Source organism: Bos indicus, chromosome 28 (genome assembly GCF_029378745.1).
Source record: "Bos indicus isolate NIAB-ARS_2022 breed Sahiwal x Tharparkar chromosome 28, NIAB-ARS_B.indTharparkar_mat_pri_1.0, whole genome shotgun sequence".
NCBI lineage: Eukaryota > Metazoa > Chordata > Mammalia > Artiodactyla > Bovidae > Bos > Bos indicus.
In genome coordinates this window covers 42,986,467-43,005,677 of record NC_091787.1, presented here as the reverse complement: position 1 = coordinate 43,005,677, position 19,211 = coordinate 42,986,467, and the positions used below count along the sequence as shown (strand labels likewise).

Below are 19,211 nucleotides of genomic sequence, written 5' to 3'. Positions count from 1 at the left end.
AGGGGGGACTTTAAGTGGCTCTCCTGGCACCCACAGAGGGCATCGGGGAATGTGGACCTGGGAGGTGCTGCCTGCGTGCTTGCAAATTAAGGCTGTGGCCCACCAGGAGACTGGATGAAGCCGGCTCTCTTGTATGAGGCCAATCAGAAAGAATCTTTCGTGGCCCACCCAGGGCTCTCTGCCACCAGGCAGCCTAGCCTGGCTTCCTAAGTGTGTAACATGGTCCTTACCCTAGTGCGCTGGCTCAACTTCATCTTGGCAAGTTTGACATTCTTCCTGACTCTCTAACCACAGCCTTCTGATCTGCACTGGAGGGCCGCCTGCGTGGCCTGTGGGGACTCTAGGAAGTGTCTCGCCCTGGCTGGGAGGGCCGCATGAGTCCGGCTCTAGGCTTGCCGCTGCCGTCCTTATTCCAGCCAGGCGACCCACCTTCTCCCGTCTTGGGGCTTATCTTTCAAGCCTGAGCTTGCTTCTGTGGTTGCACCTTTCATGCATAATTTGAAAAGTGCCTCTTGGCTTTTTACCTTCTCTTCTTTTTGGGGTTGTTATGTTTCTCTCATCAGACTTAGGTCTCTAGATGCAAGGCCCATATCTGATTCGCATCTCCAACTTCAGCCCAGTGCCCTGTGTCTGGCCTTGATGGGGAGCCCTGGAGGAGACAGGCACAGTTGTGCCGGAAACAGCTTGGCTAACTCTGAGCCATTTGCTTGGTGAGATCCCAGAGAGCCTTGGCATGTGGACAGTCTTATAGGCAATGAAGAGCCACAGAAGGTCCTAAACAGGAGAAAGTTATGATCATATTTAGCAGCAATGAAAAGACTGGGTTGAGCAGGGGGTAACAAGAGGGACCCAAAACCAGTGTATGTGTGTGCGTGTGTGCGTGCGTGTGTGTGTGTGTGTGTGTGTGGCAGGGCGGGGGGTGGGGGTGGCACGCTGCTTCAGTAGAGCAGCAGGGACTGCTCAAGTTAAAACCAAGCAGAGGCCGGGAGGATGGAGGATGGCTGGGAGGTGAACTGTTCAGACCTGATGAGGGACAGGATGTTGGAAGTAGAATCCAGAATGACTGCCGGGTTGATGGCCAACTAAGAAAGGACGGAGGGAGGGAGCAGCAGTTCAGGGATAAAGATGATAGAGTCAAGGTGAGGTCACAGGAACCCAGGCTAGTGGCTGTGCCGCCTGGATTCGATGTGATGTTGCAGGGAGCAGGGCTTCTCGAGCCTTCAGTTCCACTCCCGTGGCGTCTGATGTTCCAGCCCTCCCCCACTGTAAGTGATGCGGTTTCTCCATTCAAGACCGAGATCGAGGATCTAGGAAGCCGTTCCAGACTCCACACGCTCCCTGCAAACCCCTCCCCACAATGAGTCTCTTTAATGGCAGAGTTCAAAAACCCAGACCCAGGGACTTCCCTAGTGGCCTAGTGGTTAAGAATCTGCCTTGCAGGGAATGCCGGTTCGATCCCTGGTCAGAGAAGTAAGATCCCACGTTCTGCAGAGCAACTAAGCCCAGATACCACAACTACTGAGCCCAGGCGCCATAACTAGGGAGTCTGTGCATAATGAAAGAGCTTGCGTGCCGTAACTATTTTAAGCCTCAATGCAACGAAATAAATATATGAAAAAAAAACCAAAAACCAGACCCAGAACTTAACCACGTGCACTTGGTCAAGTTGCTAACTTCTCTGTGCCTCAGTTTCCTCAAATATAAAATGAGAATAAAATGTCTATACCTTGGCTTAGGGGTGGGGGTGAAGCAGCTGGATGTGATATACAGAGGGAGCAGAGGGAGCCTTATTCTGATGGTATAGTTAAGTATCTTAATGGTGGTGATACTTTCGTGTAACTACACGTGTGATAAAACTATATAGACCCCTCCCCCACCTCAGTAGACACACACACACACACACACACACACACACACACACACACCGGTGTGTATAACCTGCAGAATCTGAATCAGCTTTGTGGATTGATTGTGTAAGGTCAGTTTCCTGATTTCCATGGTGGGATGTAGTTACGTAAGATGCTAAACAGGAGGAGGCTGGGTGTAGAGAGCCTGGGACCTTGCTGTACAATTCCTTGCAATTTCCTGTGAATCTAGAATTATTTCAGAAGAAAACTTTTTTAAAGTACATATCCCATAGTGTTTTGGGGATATGATAATCTATATCTTAGGACAATACTACCCTGTGTTAAGTATTCTGTAAAGTTTAGCAATTATTATAGCAACGTCTCTACACAATCAAGAAATAAAAGATCAGCGTATTTTAAAAAGTAGTTAGCTACCTTTTCAAACGATATACTCGGTATGTTTTTTAACCTTCAGATACGTTTTCAGCCAGAATGTCTCTAAACCTAGATGAATGGGTCCAGCTGTTTATGTTAAAAAGTATGACAGATACAGTACTTTCTCCTAGTTTTGTGACTTGCTGGCCGTTCTGTGGTTTACTGATTGATGATTAACAACCGGGTCCCTTGTTTCTCAGAAGTATTTCAGCTGAAAAAAAAATCGAGAATATTATTTGAAAGTTGGCAAATGTGGTGTTGAACTGCCCATTCGACACTTCGTGACTTCTTGGACCCCTGTGTGTGGCACTCCCGCAGCCCTGGTGACTGTTCATGTCTCTGCCCACCTTCTGTACGGCTGCCTCTCGCGTGCCCTGACCCAGACCAGGTACAGGAACATGACTGCTGACTGATGGAATGGAAGTCCACTCTCAGGGGACACTTGTTAATTCCTTCAAGAGCAACTGGTTATTCCTGGGATAGCAATAGGAGTAAGTTTCATATGTGAACATCTTCCACAAGACACAAGCAACATGAGATTCTTAAAGTCATCTGTTGAGTTTCTTTTTAGAAGTAGAAGTGGGAAGGGCACCATCAGGGTATTGGTTCAATCTCCCTGACACCCAGTGTGCAGACCTTACACTCCCGTTGTACCAATGTGGTGAGCGAAGCGCAGAGGGGTAACTTGTCTAAAGTCACATGACTAGTAGCAGATGGAGTCCAAGGTCCATCCTGGGGAGTCCCCCTTCAGGGTCCCATCCTAGGCTGCCAACAGGAGCTGAGGCGGGTGCTGGGCACCACAGCTCTGAGACACGGAGGGGCGCAGACAGAAATCCCTCAGCTAGAGACATGCATCCGGGGTAGGAAGGTTGCTCCTACACCACAGAAGTGCAGTCTGCTCAGTGCCAGCGCAGAACAAAGATGCAGATAAAATTCTTGATGAGTGACCTCAGCTAGACTAAATCTCTAGATAAATTAGGATGTGGGGAGGAATGTGGCAGGGGATTAGTGGTGGGGAGTTGGATGACCCAGGTCACCTCTGAGAAGCCAAGCCCAGGTACAGAGCCTCCTCTGACAAGGGAGCCTTCAGCTTAGGAACTTCTTTAGACGCAGGGCTATTCTTTAGGTCCTTCCTAAACAAGATGTGGTCCATGGACCAGCTGCATCAGCATCATCTGGGAGCTCGTTGGAAATGGAGATTCTTAGGCCCCACCCAGAACTGCTGAAACAGAATCTGGTTATAGGAATATGTCCTGAGGGATTCATGTCCATGTTAAAATGCAAAGCAGTGCCCCCAAGTGAGACAACACCAGTGGTATGCAACCCTGGGCTACGACCTCCTGAAACAGGGACTTAAGTCGGTGCACGCAGGACCTGGTGCTGGGCTTCTCAAGATGCGTGATAAAATAAAATTATGAAAAAGCAGCAACTCAAAAGCAGGAAGGAAGCTGAAAGTGATGGCAGAGAGAGGCAAACAGTGGCAAGACACTGAGCCTAGTTCTCAGGCTGCAAGCCAGGCTGTAAACCAGGGCCGATTGCCCGTGAGCTGATTCTGGCCCATAAGAGGTACTTTGTTTGGTTCATGGAGCATTATTTATGTGCAAAAGATTTTACCCATAGATCTCAGGTGGCGCTAGTGGTAAAGAACACGTTTGCCAATGCAGGAGACTTAAGAGATGTGGATTTGATCACTGAGTCAGGAAGATCTCCTGGAGAAGGACTTGGCAACCCACTCCAGTATTCTTAGTTGGCGAATCCCATGGACAGAGGAGCCTGGTTGGCTACAGTCCGTAAGGTTGCAAAGAGTCGGACACTAATGAAGTGGCTTAGCACGCATGCATTCAGTGGAGATTTCTATAGGGTGAAATTGGGGCTGCTTTCCCCATACAAACAATGAACAGGAGCTCAGTAATAGCTGCCCCTTTTGACAGAGCCTGAGTATCCTCTAGTTAGCCAGAATCCCCACCTTTTCCTACTGCCCCATCCCAGCCTTCCTCCGCCCGCCCCCACACCCGCTTTTTCGGTACACCTTACCTGTCTGATCTCTCGATAAAAGTTTGAGTCTGTGAACTCTAGTGTAGATGATGAAAAGATGGCTAGAAAATGATAGCTACTGTGTGTTGGCCGAGTCATTCGACCCCTGCATTTATTTGCCTTGTGCAGCTGTAATTTAGGGCGAGGTGTTCCATCACGCTGTTTGAGATTCAGTTCTGGTTCAGCCTCTGCCCAGGTCTGGGGTCCTGAGGGAGTCACATTACCCCTTAAACGTCAGTCTCCTCTTCTGTAAAACGGACTCAGTAAAAGTAGCTTCATGTAAAGCAGTAAGCCTTGACCCTGGAACACAGTGGCCGTAGCCGATTAGTAAGATGTCAGTCACTGTGGTTACCATGGTTACCAGAGCAGAATAACACACAGGCCTGCAGGTGTTTGGTCCCTGCATTGCTGAAATACAGGCATTAGTTAGCAACACTCCACCAGAAGGCACACAGAAAACATAAAATGTCAATTCAGTGAAGCTGAATATACATCTCAAATAGAAATCATATACATACGGAAAGCACGAAATGAAAACATAAACTTACGAAATATAAAGGTTAAAAGTATTACCTTCTAATAAAAATTATTAGTAGATGAAATTAATAAAATGGTATTCAAAAATAATAAACCAAGCCCTATAAAACAAGGACAATTTTGATAATAATGAACCCTTGAAATCACACTATTTGATATTATTTTTTAATCATGAGCATATTTTGGTGCCCATTTTTTCTAACTGCTATAAAATTTTTGAGGCGATTGTTCTAAATTTCAAACTAATATTATCCTATGAGTACTTTATCTTCAAATAATCTTTTTTCTTATTCAGTATTCTAGAGGTTTTTTCTTTAACTCTTTTTTTTTTTTTTTGGTTAGCAGGGGCTACATCTTTTAATTGCTCATGAGCCCAGTTGTATTTCATAAAAAGTATTTCCAGTTTGTCTCACCTTCTGCAGTGTTCTCCTGGGTAGGTGACCCCATGGGTCTGGTGGATGGGCCGCAGGGAACAGCTGTACTTGAAGGCCACTGGTTTAGAAAGTCTTTGAACCAGAATAAGGATTTATGATGTGATAGAGGTGCCTTGGTTCTTTTCCCCGTGTGGATTGTGGAGGAATAGAAAACCACTTTCTAAATAAGTTTTCCTTACAGGATCCAAACTTCTGCTGAAGCATTTCCCCAAGTGTAAATGATTCCGATTTTTAAAAAACATATCACAAAATACCTGTAGTTCAGTGTGTTTTAAAATCACACTATTCTGGAATTCCAGAATGTTAAAAACTGGAGTTACAGTCACTAAATAATCACTTCCACCAGATTTGGAAGTTCTTGTCAAGGTCAGTGACACCTTCCTGGGTCCCAGGGGCACAGCTGCCCCTGACGCTTTTCTGCAGACTTGCATTAGAGGAGACAGAGCCTGGGAGGCTGTGGCTGGGAAAGAAGGGGGGTCGTTAGAGAGGTCATCGTTGTCCTCCTGAAATTCACGTCCAGCGGAAGTCTTGGAATGTGGCCTTATTTGCCAATGCAATTAGTTAAGATGAGCTCTGGAATAGGGTGCGTCCTAAATGAAATGACGTGTCCTTATGAGAAGAAATCTGGACACACAAGCACTCACAGGGGAGGTCATGTGAGGATGAGGCAGAGACTGGAGCGGTGCAGCTGCAAGCCAGGGAAGGCCAAGGGTTCCCCACGACGCCAGAACCAGCAGAGAGGCCCGGACAGCCTTCCCCAGGGCCTGCAGCGGGGAGCACGGCCCTGCCAACCCCTCCATTGGACTTCTAGCCTCCCGAACACTAAGGGAACAGGTTTCTGTTGTTGTAAGGCACCCAGTTAGTGGTAATTGTTGACAGTAGCCCTGGCGAAATGGGACAGCCATGCAGTTAGGAGTGAGGTGGCCAGAGCAGTGGTCCTTTGGCAGCAGGACTGACTTTCACTGGCCCGGAGAAGTCAGCCTATGTTCTTAAGGCCCCCACCCCCGAAGACCTGGCCTCACCTCCGTCCTCTCCTCCCTGGAGGGTCCCCCATCCTCCTGCACAGCCCCTCCCTCTGAGCAGCCTGCTGCCCCAGCTATGGCCCATCGCTTGCTCTATCTGTGGCGCTGCCTGGTCACTTCCAAATGCTGCCAGTGGTCCAGTGGGAAGAACAGAGCCCCGGGAGCCCCAGAGGACTCCCGGGAGAGGAAAGCCTTCTTCCTGGCTGTGCACTGGCCTTGAACAGTCACCTCATCTCCTGAGCCTCATTGGATGGTGACAGTAATGACCCTGATGGGCCTGGGCAGGGAGGCAGGATGCAGCGGTACATCATCCGTGCTCCTACACGGGAGGGCCCTCTCCCACCCCCAGGCAGGAATGATGAGAATCCGGGCATCGTGGAGAGCTAGGCCTTTTCTGACCGACCACGTCAGTGCTGGAGCAGGTGGGCCCCAGAAAACACCTGCAGTGGGTGGTGCCGTCCTCTGGGAACTGCTGTCTTCGTCTCACACACACACACACACACACACACACACACACACGCAGGCCGGGCTGAGTCAGGCAGGGGGCTCGGGTCTGTGGTTTCCCGTGTCTGGCACAGAGTGGCGCTCCACAAATAGCTGCCTCAGGAATGATGCTGGAGAGGGAAGGACAGCCCACCAGATGTGTCGGGACCAAGTGCTGCCAGACCAACCCGCTGCGCAGGAGCCTCCAAGGAGGAATGTGCAGCGTGGAGGGCTTTCTTTTCTTTTAAATTGAGAGAGGCTGTCCTCCTTTGTTCTGTGAAGGGTCACTTAAGTGGCCTCCTTAGAGATGCAAATACAAGGCCAGTAGGCACCCAGCGTCCTGGGACCAGCACTCAGCGGGGACCTTTTGTGCCCAGTAGTGGTGGGCCCTGTTTTGTATCTTTGAGTGGCTTGGCAAAAATCCTGCCCTTCTGTGGCATGCAGCGGAAGTGGGGTCCGTGGGGAGAAATGGGGAGGAAGAGAAATGTGTGGACGAATTTACACAAAGAGCCCAGGCTTTCTGGAAGGGATGAGATGGCTACCTCACCACTGTGATTTTCCTTTTTTTTATTACAAGAAACATTACATTCCACCTGTGAGAGCTCAGGCACGCAGGGAAGCCAGGGTCTCACAGGACAGTACTGTTTCTATATGCCGTGCAGCTGGCACTTTCCACTCTGTGATTCTATCTCGTTTTTAAAACTACAGGCCAAAACCCCTTGAGTTGATTTCATGACCCCTTATTGGGTTGGAGTCCATAGTCTGAAAAGTGCTAAGGCCTGGCTGTGGGGAGGATGCTGCTGCCATGGAAATAGAGACTTTGGTGTTGGTGAGCTCCAGCTGGGACTGTAACTAGGGAGATGAAAATGGTGGTTCCTGATACTAGAGCTGGGTCTGATCAGGTTATCTGAGGCCAGCTTGCCCTGGAAATTGTGTCTGTGTGTGATCTGACAGAGCGGAATACACTGGCTTCTTCACTCTCGCCCCATCCAGGTCATGTCACAGAGGTGCTGTGTGTCCCTGGAGAGACTTGCAGGCCCTCTATACCCCCTTGGGGATATCTCCGTGATGCCCAGCAACCCATTTGCACACAGCTATAATCTCATTGCCACCACCAAGGCCAGCTTGGGAGGAGCCTGCCCCGTGCCCACCGTCCGGGGGCAGCCCTGTGGTAGTGCTCAGCAAGAGAAGCCATAATCATACCCTAGTGCTCAGTCCTTTAGTCATGTCCAACTCCTTGTGACCCTTTGGACTGGAGCCTGGCAGGCTCCCGTGTCCATGGGATTTTTCAGTCAAGAATACTGGAGTGGGTTACCATTTCCTTCTGCAGGATGTCTTCCCAACCCAGGAATCGAGCCCGTGTCTCCTGCATTGCAGGCAGATTCTTTATCCACTGAGTATACCCTAGAGGTCCTGCCTGAGTCCTCCAGTTGAGGGGAGTGCTGAGGCCTGAGCAGAACACCCTGGAGAAGTTGCTATTTCCACAGCAAAATCTTGGGGAACAAGGACTTCACCCATCCTGGCACCTATGCTTTAGACACATCGCCAAGGCCAGCTTCTGCTAAGAAACCTGATGGTTGTCAGGATGGGACAGAAGTGGCCTGGACACTTACCCACCGGAACCAGAATCGGGAGGCCAGGCTGTGCTGCCCTTTCTCTTTCCTTGGCTAGGTGGCAGCAGCAAGCAGAAGTACTTGAACCCCTCCCTGTGGACTCCGTCATCCCCACTTCTCTCCTTGGGCTGAGATTCTCCCAGTCCGGCCCACCACCTCCCCTCCCCTTGCCCAGCAGTCTGGCTACAGTTCTACACTATGAGGGAAGTCTGCGGGCCGTCCTCACTCTGTTGATCTCTTCTCTCAGTGCCTCAGTTAATCCTCACAGCCCTTCAGCACCTTCAGCCCCATCCAGCGCCCCACTGAAAGACTGAGGGTCTTTGAAGGTTGGAGTTCAATTCCGTTTCAGTCAAGGCACTACAGAGGCCAAACACAGGCTTGGGCACCAAATGGCCCGACTGCCCCTCCAGGTACCTCACCTCTTTGAGCCCCAGGGTGGCAGTCAAACTCGTCTTCCTGTGGCCATGCAGTTTTGCAGCCTCCCCTGCAGTAAGATAGGTCACATGACTGAACTCTGGACAGTGGAATGTGGGTGGGAGTCTGGTTGCAGTCTGCTCACAGCCCCTAAAATCCCCTGAGAGCTCCGTGTTCCCTCCTTCCTCCTCTGATAGACAGGATCCAGGGGAGGACTCTGAGATCCTGGAAGGAGCCTGAGTCCCTGCGTGACTGCCTGGAGCAGAGCCCCCTCGTTCGTTCCCCCACTTCACGCTGACCTGCTTGAGGTGGTAACCTAAGCACAAAAGTGTCTGTTTATAGAGTTAGGACTCTGAGATTTGTGGTTGTTGTGTAATGTCGGCCAGCATCAATTTCTGATTAACGTGCGGTTTCCTTGCCTGTAACATGGGATTTTCTACACTCAGTCTCAGGGTTGTGTCTATGACATACAGTGTGTTCAAATCACCAGTCCTTGGGGCTGGTGCATTGCAAGCATTCAGAGCATCACCAGGTAACTGAGGTCGCTCCCTTGCAGTCAGTATCTGCAACAGCAGTGGAGACGACACAGGAGGACCGACTAACCCCCAAGTTACAGCGCCCTAAGCTGAGGGGCCAGAGGCAGGTGGGCCACGCTCATGGCCAAGGGGCGAGCGGGGATACTGGGAGTCTTCAAAGGCGCACAGACCCCCAAGTTACAGCGCCCTGCCCTAAGCTGAGCGGACCAGATGGCAGGTGGGCCACGCTCATGGCCGAGGGGCGAGCGGGGATACTGGGAGTCTTCAAAGGGGCACAGACCCCCAAGTTACAGTGCCCTAAGCTGAGCGGACCAGACGGCAGGTGGGCCACGCTCATGGCCGAGGGGCGAGCGGGGATACTGGGAGTCTTCAAAGGTGCACAGACCCCCAAGTTACAGCGCCCTGCCCTAAGCTGAGCAGACCAGACGGCAGGTGGGCCACGCTCATGGCCGAGGGGCGAGCGGGGATACTGGGAGTCTTCAAAGGGGCACAGATCCCACCTATGCAAATGCTTTGTCACCTGGATTTTTGCCAATACTGTGGAGACTAGCCATTATCTGTAATGGCTACAGGGCCGTGTCTGTAATGGAATGCCGAGCTGAGGGGATTGCAAGTACTGAAAGAGTTGAGAGCCGCACTGGAGCCAGGCTCCTCAGTTCAAATCCTGTCTCTTTCACTTACTAGCTGTGGGACCCCAGGTAAATCACTTAGCAGTTCTGTGCCTCAGTTTCCCCATCAGTAAAATGGGAGTTTTAATGGTGTTCTGGTGGAGTTTGGTTTAATATATGTAGAATGCTCAGTGCTTGGCATACAGCAGGTGCTCAGTTCATGTGGCTCTTATTACTGAAGGAGGTATCCCACTTGGTGACTCCTGGTGAAGCAGCTGAGACCACCTCTGCACCGTAGCCCATGGAAAGGTCTGATGCCATCACAGCCACCAGAAAGTGCCCCCCAGCCCCTGTTCCCTGCAGCAGCTGCTGCAGCTGGTCTACCTGGACAGGAAACAAAAGCCCCCAGGACCGCGTCTGGGGGCTCCTGCTCTTTCCCATGCTGCATTTCTCCTGGGGCTGGGGGAGTAAAGAAAGAAAAGCAGAAAGAGCAGGTGGGAGCAGGGCTGAGGGTTAGACTCCGGGAAAGACAATGAGCTTTGTAAAATTCCTCTTGGGCAGTCTAGCCAAGTTCAATGGCTTCAGGCCACATGAACAGCAAGAAAAATGTAGCCCAGGAATTTCTCCCCAACCATGCCCCTTGTCTTTCACTGTGAGAATTTGGAGCTGCAGACACATTCCTTCCATGAACAACGTCCGCAGCAGCTGAAGGCCCATTGGCCAGAGCTGGGGAAACCAGCTGGCCATGCAGCTCTAGGGCCCTGCCCTCAGGGCACCCCCCTCCCTGAGGGCTGGGCACAGCAAATGTGCAGGAGAATAGGCTCTGGCTGGCAGACTTCAGATAACCACCGCGTCAGAGACTGGCCCTTCCTGGGCACTGCGGCCTCTCCTGAGAGCCAGCTGTCCAGACAGTTTGTGCAGCTGCATTTCCCTAATCTGTCACCCAGAAGTGGAAACTAGATATTTTGGACAGAATCCCCACCTCTTAGAGATGGGAATTCACTTTTTTTCTAAGCCAAGTACTTCCCACATCAAGAGGAAACAACTTCCCAATGCTCTAAATTTCTTCTGAACAGAGGGCAAACTACATAAAGCCCAAGGGCCAAATATGGCTTACCACTTGCTTTTGTAAATAAAGTTTTATTGAAACACAGCCACACCCATTTGTTTCTGTATTGTCTATGACTGATTTCATGCTACCAGGGCAGAGTTGAGTAGTTGCTATGGAGATAACGTGGCAAAGTTTCAATACATTTATAATCTGCCCCTTAAAAAAAGTTTATCAATTCCTTATTTAAAATAGAATGTATTACATTCACTTATTAACTTATACTCATGTTATTCCACAAAGGGTTTGAAATGGCTTCTAATGAGAACACTTACCATGAAGGTAACACAATAGTAGTAATTTTATAAATTAAAGACCTGAGAAAATGCAAATAAAAGTAGAAAAGTAAAATCAGGAAACAAAAACATAAATGTGAAAACCTACTTTGGGGCCTTCATACTTGCCAGAATTGGACTTTAAAATTTCCCTGAGCATCCTGATAGCCAAAGGAAGAAGAGAAATGAGACTTAAGTCTCATTAAGAGAAAGGAAAAGACATACCAATCCGTATGGAATCCACAGCCTTTTCTAGCACAAAGCAGTGTGGGCTTGCTTCAAATAAACCCTGTCTTCCCCAGAATGACCTTCTTCATTAAAGAAAGAAAAGAACCCAGAACAATGAGTCTGTAAAGTGAATACCACCAGTGCTGTTGAGAGATAATGGGGGTATCTGAGGGAGTTAGTTAACATGTTTAACCTGATTGAGGCTGTTGTTCAGTTGCTAAGTCACGTTTGACTCTTTGCGACCCCATGGACGACAGCATGCCAGGCCTCCCTGTCCCTCACTCTCTCCTGGAGCTTGCCCAAGTTCATGTCCATTGAATCGGTGATGCCGTCCAACCATCTCATCCTCTGCTGCCTTCTCCTCGTTTTGCCTTCAATCTTTCCCAGCATCAGGGTTTTTCCCAGTGAGTCAGCTCTTCTCATCAGGTGGCCAAAGTACTGGAGCTTCAGCTTCAGCATCAGTCCTTCCAATGAGTATTCAGGGTTGATTTCCTTTAGGATGGACTGGTTTGATCTCCTTGCTGTCCAGGGGACTCTCAAGAGTCTTCTCCAGCACCACAACTTGAACGCGTCCATAGCTAAATCCAAACCAGTTGGCTTCCATGTACTGAGGTAATCGTGCACAAAACTCATTTTGAGAGATTGTAGGGGAGGCCTGTTTCCTGCTTATCATATTTCTACATCTGTTTCAAAGCAAAAACTGAGGTTGACTGGGGAAAGCCCTGACTTGTCACTAATTTAGCTTTAGTGCCCGGCACTTCCTAGGCCCTGAAGAAATGCTTATGCGGAGTGGATCTAGCATCTCTGGACTTCACATTTCCCATGGTAAATGAGAAGGCTGTATTAGAATGGATAAAGCCCCTTCCAGTCCCAGAACATCTGTGAGTGTTGAATGTATGGCATATGCACATTGGATTTTGGCCAAATTCCTATCACAGATCAGAACTATGATAGGAGGAGAAGATGAGAGAGGGGAACAGAGGCCCCAAAGCAGGAGGTGGGGGGCTGGTTGTTAAAAGGTGTCCTGTGGTGCTCAGTCTACCCAGATTCAAGGACAAGCTCCCCCACCCTCCAGCTCTGTGACTTTGGGAGCTCATATAACCTGGGCAGGTTCCATATTCTCACCTCTAAAGTGAGCGTTATGACATGTCACCATCATGAGGCTGCCGTGAAAATTAAATGGGATACCAGCACCCATAGGGGTAGATTTGTAAAAATTAAATGGGATACCAGCACCCATAGGGGTAGATTTGTAATAAGCATTGTACAAAGTGCTTTTATCTTCAAGAAGCCCCCTCTAATCAGGTGTCAAGGCTAACAGTGAAAGTGAAAAAGTCGCTCAATCGTGTCCGACTCTTTGCGACCGCATGGACTATATAGTCCATGGAATTCTCCAGGTCAGAATCCTGGAGTGGGTAGCCTTTCCCTTCTCCAGGGGATCTTCCCAACCCAGGGATCGAACCCAGGTCTCTTGCATTGCAGGCAGATTCTTTACCAACTGAGCTATCAGGGAAGCCACCAGGGAACAGACACTACTCTGAGAAGCTAACACAGCAGTGAGCCTCGCACGGCCTTACTGATGGATGCCCTCTGATGCCCTCCAGCACTCCCCAAGGGCTATTTTTTTCACCATAAGTCTCATCTATGGACATGCCTTAGACCTGCGGGGGCCTGCATCCCCAACTCTGCTCCTTCTCCCTTCAAAATATCTACCATAGAGTTAAGAACAGAGGCTCCAAAACAAGACAGGCTGGGTTCTAATCCCGCTCGGCCGCTAATCAGCTGTGTGTTACCTCACCTCCCTGTGCCTCAGCCCTCCTCTGTAAAGTGGAAACAATGATGACAGGGAACACACGGGACGGCTCTGAATTTCCATAGACTGTTGTGCTCTCAGCCAGGCGGCGTGGCTGTTAGGGAGATGTTTTACCCCCACCCCCCAGGTCTCGGTTGTGTCAGTGTCTAATAAACTACCCCAACCTCAGTGACCCAAACGTGTATTTGCTCTTGTTCTACAGCGTGGGAGGGCTCAGCATGGAGAGCTCGCCTCTGCTCTACTTTATCAGTTGGAGGACCCGCCTCCAGGGTGGCCTCACTCGCGAAGCCTGACCTGGTTGGGCCCAGCTTCCCGGAGCATGGCAGGATCAGGAGAGTCCCACTGCTCTCCCTGGACGACAACAGTGGAAGCTACCAAGCTTCTTAGAATTTAGGCCCAGGGCTGGCCCAGGGTCACTCACTCCTGTCACCTTGTTAGTTAAGGCAAGTCGTGGGGCGGCCCGGATTCCAGGAGACCAGAGCACACGGGGTGTGGGGCCTGGGGGTGTGGATTGCTGGGGGCTACCTTGCTAGTACACAGCTCAGCTTGATCTCCGTCTCCTCTGCATCTCTCGTCTGCCTTATGCCTTTTGCTTGTCGGCTTTCTCCTGCTCTGGTCTCCCCCTTCTCGTCCCCCCTTCACTCCAGCACCAGGCTGATCAGTCAGAATCACAGACTGCATCATACCCTAAATGCCCTGTTTCTTCATGTGATAACACTGCTTGCTCGTTGGAGGATCATTCCCACGCCACCCCCAAGAGGCTAGACTCCTCATCACATCTCAGCTCTCACCTCAGAGACCTCTCCTCTGGAGGGCCTCTCTGACCACCCTTTGTAGACTGGGGCACTGTTCCCCCCAGAGCTCCCAGGTGTCCTCCTGGCACCCCCAGAGCTCAGTCCCGGGCTCTACTTGGGTGTTCAGTTGTGTTCAGTCATCATTTGGTACCTGGGTGAATAAATGAATGGAAGAATGAATGAATGATCATAGCAGCCCTACAAAGCTACATTTATGATGAAGATGCCATGTCCCCATTTCTACTCTTCCCTGAGCTGCCCAGGGCTGAGCTCACATCTTGAGATGGCACCCTGGGGATACCTTGGGTATGAGCTGGGAGGAGAAACCACCCTCCTGCAGAGGGGTATAAAGGCCAGGTACTGAGTCTCCTAAGTAAATTCTTGAATGGCCTGTACATGTCTGACACTCAGGTTCTAGAGGGCTAAGATTCCACAGCAGCCTCCTTAAAAATAAACCCATATTCTCACCACCAAACTTTGAGTAGCAGGAAGTGGAGGTCTGGGCGGGTGGGGGTAGCCCGGCAGAATCGTTGTCCCGCAAAGCTTGTGTCCGGCCCTCCTCCCAGAGCCCATCCTACTCACTGGATGCGCACCCCCTAGTTCAGGCTCTGCATTCCCATGACGTGTCGGATGTTGGCCTTGCAACTCAGGAATATGTCTCAGGGGCCCCCAGCTCCCTGCTCAGTTTTCTGGAGTCAGGTGGCACGAGCTTGGCTGGAGCCTTGGAGCACTGAGTGATCCTGACGTTTTGACTCAATTTAAGATGGTCTGGGGTCATTGTCAATTCAGGGTCTTTGTTCACAGAGTTTAATTTTTCAGGTGAATTCTGTGCTCAGTATGTGCTTTTGCAATTGCAACCCACGACTCTATGCCTAATGGGGTAAATGCCATTCTCCCATTTATCTATCCACCCATCCACCCACTCACCCGTCCACCCACTCACCCACTCATCCCCCCCCCCACCCACTCATCCATCTGTCCACTCATTCACCCACTCAACCCACCCACCTGTCTATCCACCCATCCATCCATCCTGATTCCGACACTTGTCATTTCACTGGTCTTGGGCAAGTCTGTTTGCCTTCCTGAACTTTAGTTTCTTCCTCAGTAAATTGAATCTAATGGTGCCTTATGGGTAGTCCTGTGGTTAATTGAGATAATAGCACATATGAGTTGCCTGGTGGAAAACACATAGTTAAACACATGGTTAATGTTATTTTCCTCCCCGCTTGAGAAATAGACACACAACTAGAAAACTATAAAAAGACAGTATATAATCAGGACAATAAAAGTGTGTGAAACCAAAGGCAGTAATACTATAAACTCTTGCCTTGTGTTCTGTCTCATAAACTGCCCTGGGAGTTGATATTTAAAGCCACTTCGAAAAGTTGAGTATCCCAAAATATATTTGAAAAGTTGAGTATCCCAAAATATATTTGAACGGTTCAATGGGGATGCTGACCCTCTATAATAGGTTCATTCGAAATGATCCTGCTTTGCTACTTCCTCTTAGAAAGATAAACAAGCAGCCCACAATGGCTGCTGTGATGTTTTCTTTTAAATCTTGCTTTCCAAATGTAGGACTTGGCTGTTGGACAATCACCCGGGGGCTCGCTCCCCGCACATGCTCTCCCTGAATGCAGGAAGCTCTAGCTTGGAATTCCTGGGGCCTCATTAAGCCCGCTGTGACTAAGTGATCTTGCCTGGTGCTAAAACTGTTTAAAATGACTTGGCAACAACCAGAAGTCAGGTCTCTCTGTTTTTTCTCAGTTACTCCCTCTTTGTAACCCCCGCCTTCATGTCATGAAATGAAAACATCTTTCTTTCCGGATCTAGTGCAGGACAGCCCTCCTCTCTGCCTGAAGAAGCCTCACCCGGGTCTTCCTGGAGAGTTTGAGAGGGAGGCAGAAATCTGTCCCACTGTTGTTAATCTCTCCTTTGAATGAGACTTAACTCCTGGGAAAACCTCTCCCCTATTCCAAGTCATTCTTTCCTCCCTTCCCCTGCCTCCCCCACCCCCAACAACTAATTCTTCTGCTCCATGCTCTAGGCAGCCTCTGCCTTGGGCCTGGCCTTGCCACTGCTCTCCTCCAGACTGTGTCTATTTTCTCAAGATGGGATGGAGGTAGGGAGGGAAGGAGAAAATCCCAGTTGAGCAGAGGCCATCAGAGGTTCACCATAGCCCTGTTTCAGGGGCAGGAACAGAACCTAGGAACTGGATGGGTGAGAGGGAATCTAATATTGAGAATCCTTCTCTGTGCCAGACAGTTGAAATAATTTCTTTCATTCGACTTTAACTCTACAATATATGAATACGCCTTCCTTTTAAAAAATTAGACCACCATAAGAATGCTAAATTCCCTTGACACCCACTTTCAATCCATTCTCATCTCTTGCCCTTTCCCTGGAGGGAACCACTTGATTATTTTGCTTTCTTCCCAAGTATTTTTCCTGGCCCAAGTGTCTAGAGCAGTGCCTGGCATGGAATGGGCATTATACAGTGGAATAATGTTCTAAAGGTGTGTGTTTTACATAAGTACTATGAATCCATAGATCTTCAACATCCAGCTGCAGCTCCCTCCTTTGATAGCATTTCATTTTATGGAAGTGCCAGTGTATTTGATAATCCCTTTACTGACGAACATCTTTTTGGTCTCAATTTTTTGCAGTTACAAACAGCGCTGCAGTGAAAAGCCTGGTATGGGTTTTCCTGAGAGTGTGGGCTGATTCCTCGCTTGGTCCCAGGGTCTGAGCATTTTTAGTTTTAATGAGCACCTCGAGTGTTACCTTCCAGAGTGAGGGCACCAAAGCAAGCCCCCACAAACATGTGATGATGACGATCGTGCCCACTTACAAGTGTTGCCCAGTCCTGTCGGACTGTTTGCGACTCCATGCACTGTAGCCCACAGGGCTTCTCTGTCCAGGGAATTCTCCAGGCAAGAATATTGGGGTGGGTTGCCATTTCCTTCTCCATCCCACTTACAAAGCACTTCACAAAATGCCAAATGTGTCCTAGATCAATTTAACGATTATGCATTAAATCTTCGCAAGGATCCCTCGAATCCTAGATCATTTTAACGATTATGCATTACATCTTCGCAAGGATCCCTCGAAGCATTTCTATTATTCTTCCTATCTGATAGATGAGGACACTGAGCACAGAGTGTTTGACTAACTTGACACCATCAAACCTTTAATTTGTGCTCAGGAGAACAGTCTCAGAGGGGAAATGACTTACCCAAAGTCACACAGTCCATGGATAGCCCAGCCAGGTTTGGGAGAAGCCTGGGCAATTCCTCAGATACAGAGTGCAGGCGAGCTGGGAAACGGAGAGCAGGGTGGCCCTCGTAGACACCTCCCAAGTCACCACGAGGTGACCACTTAGAGGATGCTGGGGGAGGGGTGGCGCCGCCCTTGCAGTGCGAGGGGACCTTTCCTTCCGGTCTGCCAGCATCCCCCACCACGGTTCCCTGCGGGTAGAGGAGGGAGCCGCAGACCGCGCCGGCTCGCACAGCACCCCCTGGCGGCCCCTCGCGAGCGCACAGCCCGGCGCCCCGGGAGAGTAACGGGCCGTGGGGAGGGCGCCCGCGAGGGCAGGGAGCCGGCGTAGGGGCCGCCCCGGCGCGCGGAGATAAAAGCGGGCCGGCCCGGCTGCTGGCGCGATCTGCGCATTCTCCTATTGATTAGCAGGGTCTGCCCGGAGGCCGGGATACCCGCGGAGCGGGACCGGTACGGAGCGTAAGGGAGACGGAGCGGCCGGGTCTGTGGCCCCGTGCCGGGCTGGGCACCGTCCGCCAGCCGGACATCAGCCACCCTGCTCCGGGGGTGCGGGCAGCAGGCGGCGCGCCAGGCAGCCAAGCTGAGCCGCGGGCGTAGGCTGCTGCAATGGGGCTGTGTTGCTGCAAAGACTGGAGGGGACACCTGCGAGCGCCCAAAGGTAACTTTTGGGCGGGCACGTGCGCCGCGGACTCGGGACTTAGGCGCCCAGGCGAGGGGCGCGCGCCGCCGGTTCCCTCCTGCAGCCACGGGACGCTGCCGGTCCCGCCTCGGGGATTTGTCCGCAGGATTCCCTGGGCCACCCGACACCTGCTTCCGCCGTGGAAAGGGCTCAGTTGTGGCTGCAACTTTCCCCCGGTGTCCGAACTTTGGAGCGCGCGTCCAGAGGCTCCTCTTGCTCGGCGGAGCCCGGCTGGAGGTTAGAGTCCCATCCCGGGGTAGAAGGGGAGCCGAGAGGAGGGGAAAGCCCGCCCTACAGGGTCCGGCGCGGACGGTGAGCGCCGGCTGCTCGTCCGCCAAGTCCAAGGCTGGGTCGGCGGAGCCCCTGGCTCCCGGCCCCGCCCGCAGGTCCTTTGCAGAGAGCCTGGTTTGCTCCCGTCGCCGCCTCTGCGGCTTAACCGCCTCGGAGCCGGGCCATTCATTCTCCACGCCCGCCTCTGTCACAAACTTGGACCCAGGGGCCCTGACTCAGAGTTTTCCAAAAGTCGCGGGGAGCTGCTTGTGGAACGCAGCGGGCTTGGAGAGGGTTCCAAGCAGAGAAACGCGCCGAGGACGTTGGCGGCTGCGGAGGTCCGGCCTCCTTTGGGCAGTGGCCCTTCTAACTTAACCCTTGACTGGCTGAAACTATCCCTGTTGATTGCAAGAAACAAGATAATGCAACCCTTTACCGCAGCGCCTCCCAAGCTCGTGGGAACCTAAAACCCACCTGTCCCTCGCTTATTAAACATGCAGATTGCCTAGCCTCACTCTGACCTACTTCCTGGATAGGCTCTGGGGACGGGTCTGCGAAGCTGTGTGTTTAAGGGCTTTCCTAAGTGACTGATGTGACAAGGTGAGTCTGGGAAGCCTTGCCTGTAAACTATAAGATGGGCGCCCGCTTTACCAGATGGGCGCCAGGTTCTGATTCTTTGAAAAGTATATTCTGGATCCTGATACAGAAAGGTTGGAATGTGTCAGGCAGCTTGAAGAACTCTTGTCCAGGTGATGTTAAAGATGGCGCAAATGTATTGGTTTGTTCACAAAGAGTTTGAGGT

The 19,211-nt window shown here is 50.8% G+C and overlaps 1 protein-coding gene across 7 annotated transcripts in view; it reads left to right on the top strand.

Annotated features, from left to right (window-relative positions):
* Positions 1 to 19,211, top strand: part of ARHGAP22 (Rho GTPase activating protein 22) — a 179,512-nt gene that overhangs the window by 82,865 nt on the left and 77,436 nt on the right. Inside the window, exon 1 of one of the 7 annotated variants that reach the window (XM_070782229.1) lies at positions 17,835 to 18,118. The exons of the other annotated variants lie outside the window; for them this stretch is intronic. Within the exon in view, the coding sequence (XP_070638330.1) occupies positions 18,067 to 18,118 (52 nt within the window). The 5' untranslated portion in view covers positions 17,835 to 18,066. Of the gene's footprint in view, positions 1 to 17,834; positions 18,119 to 19,211 lie in introns of those variants that run through there. 7 annotated transcript variants of the gene reach the window in all.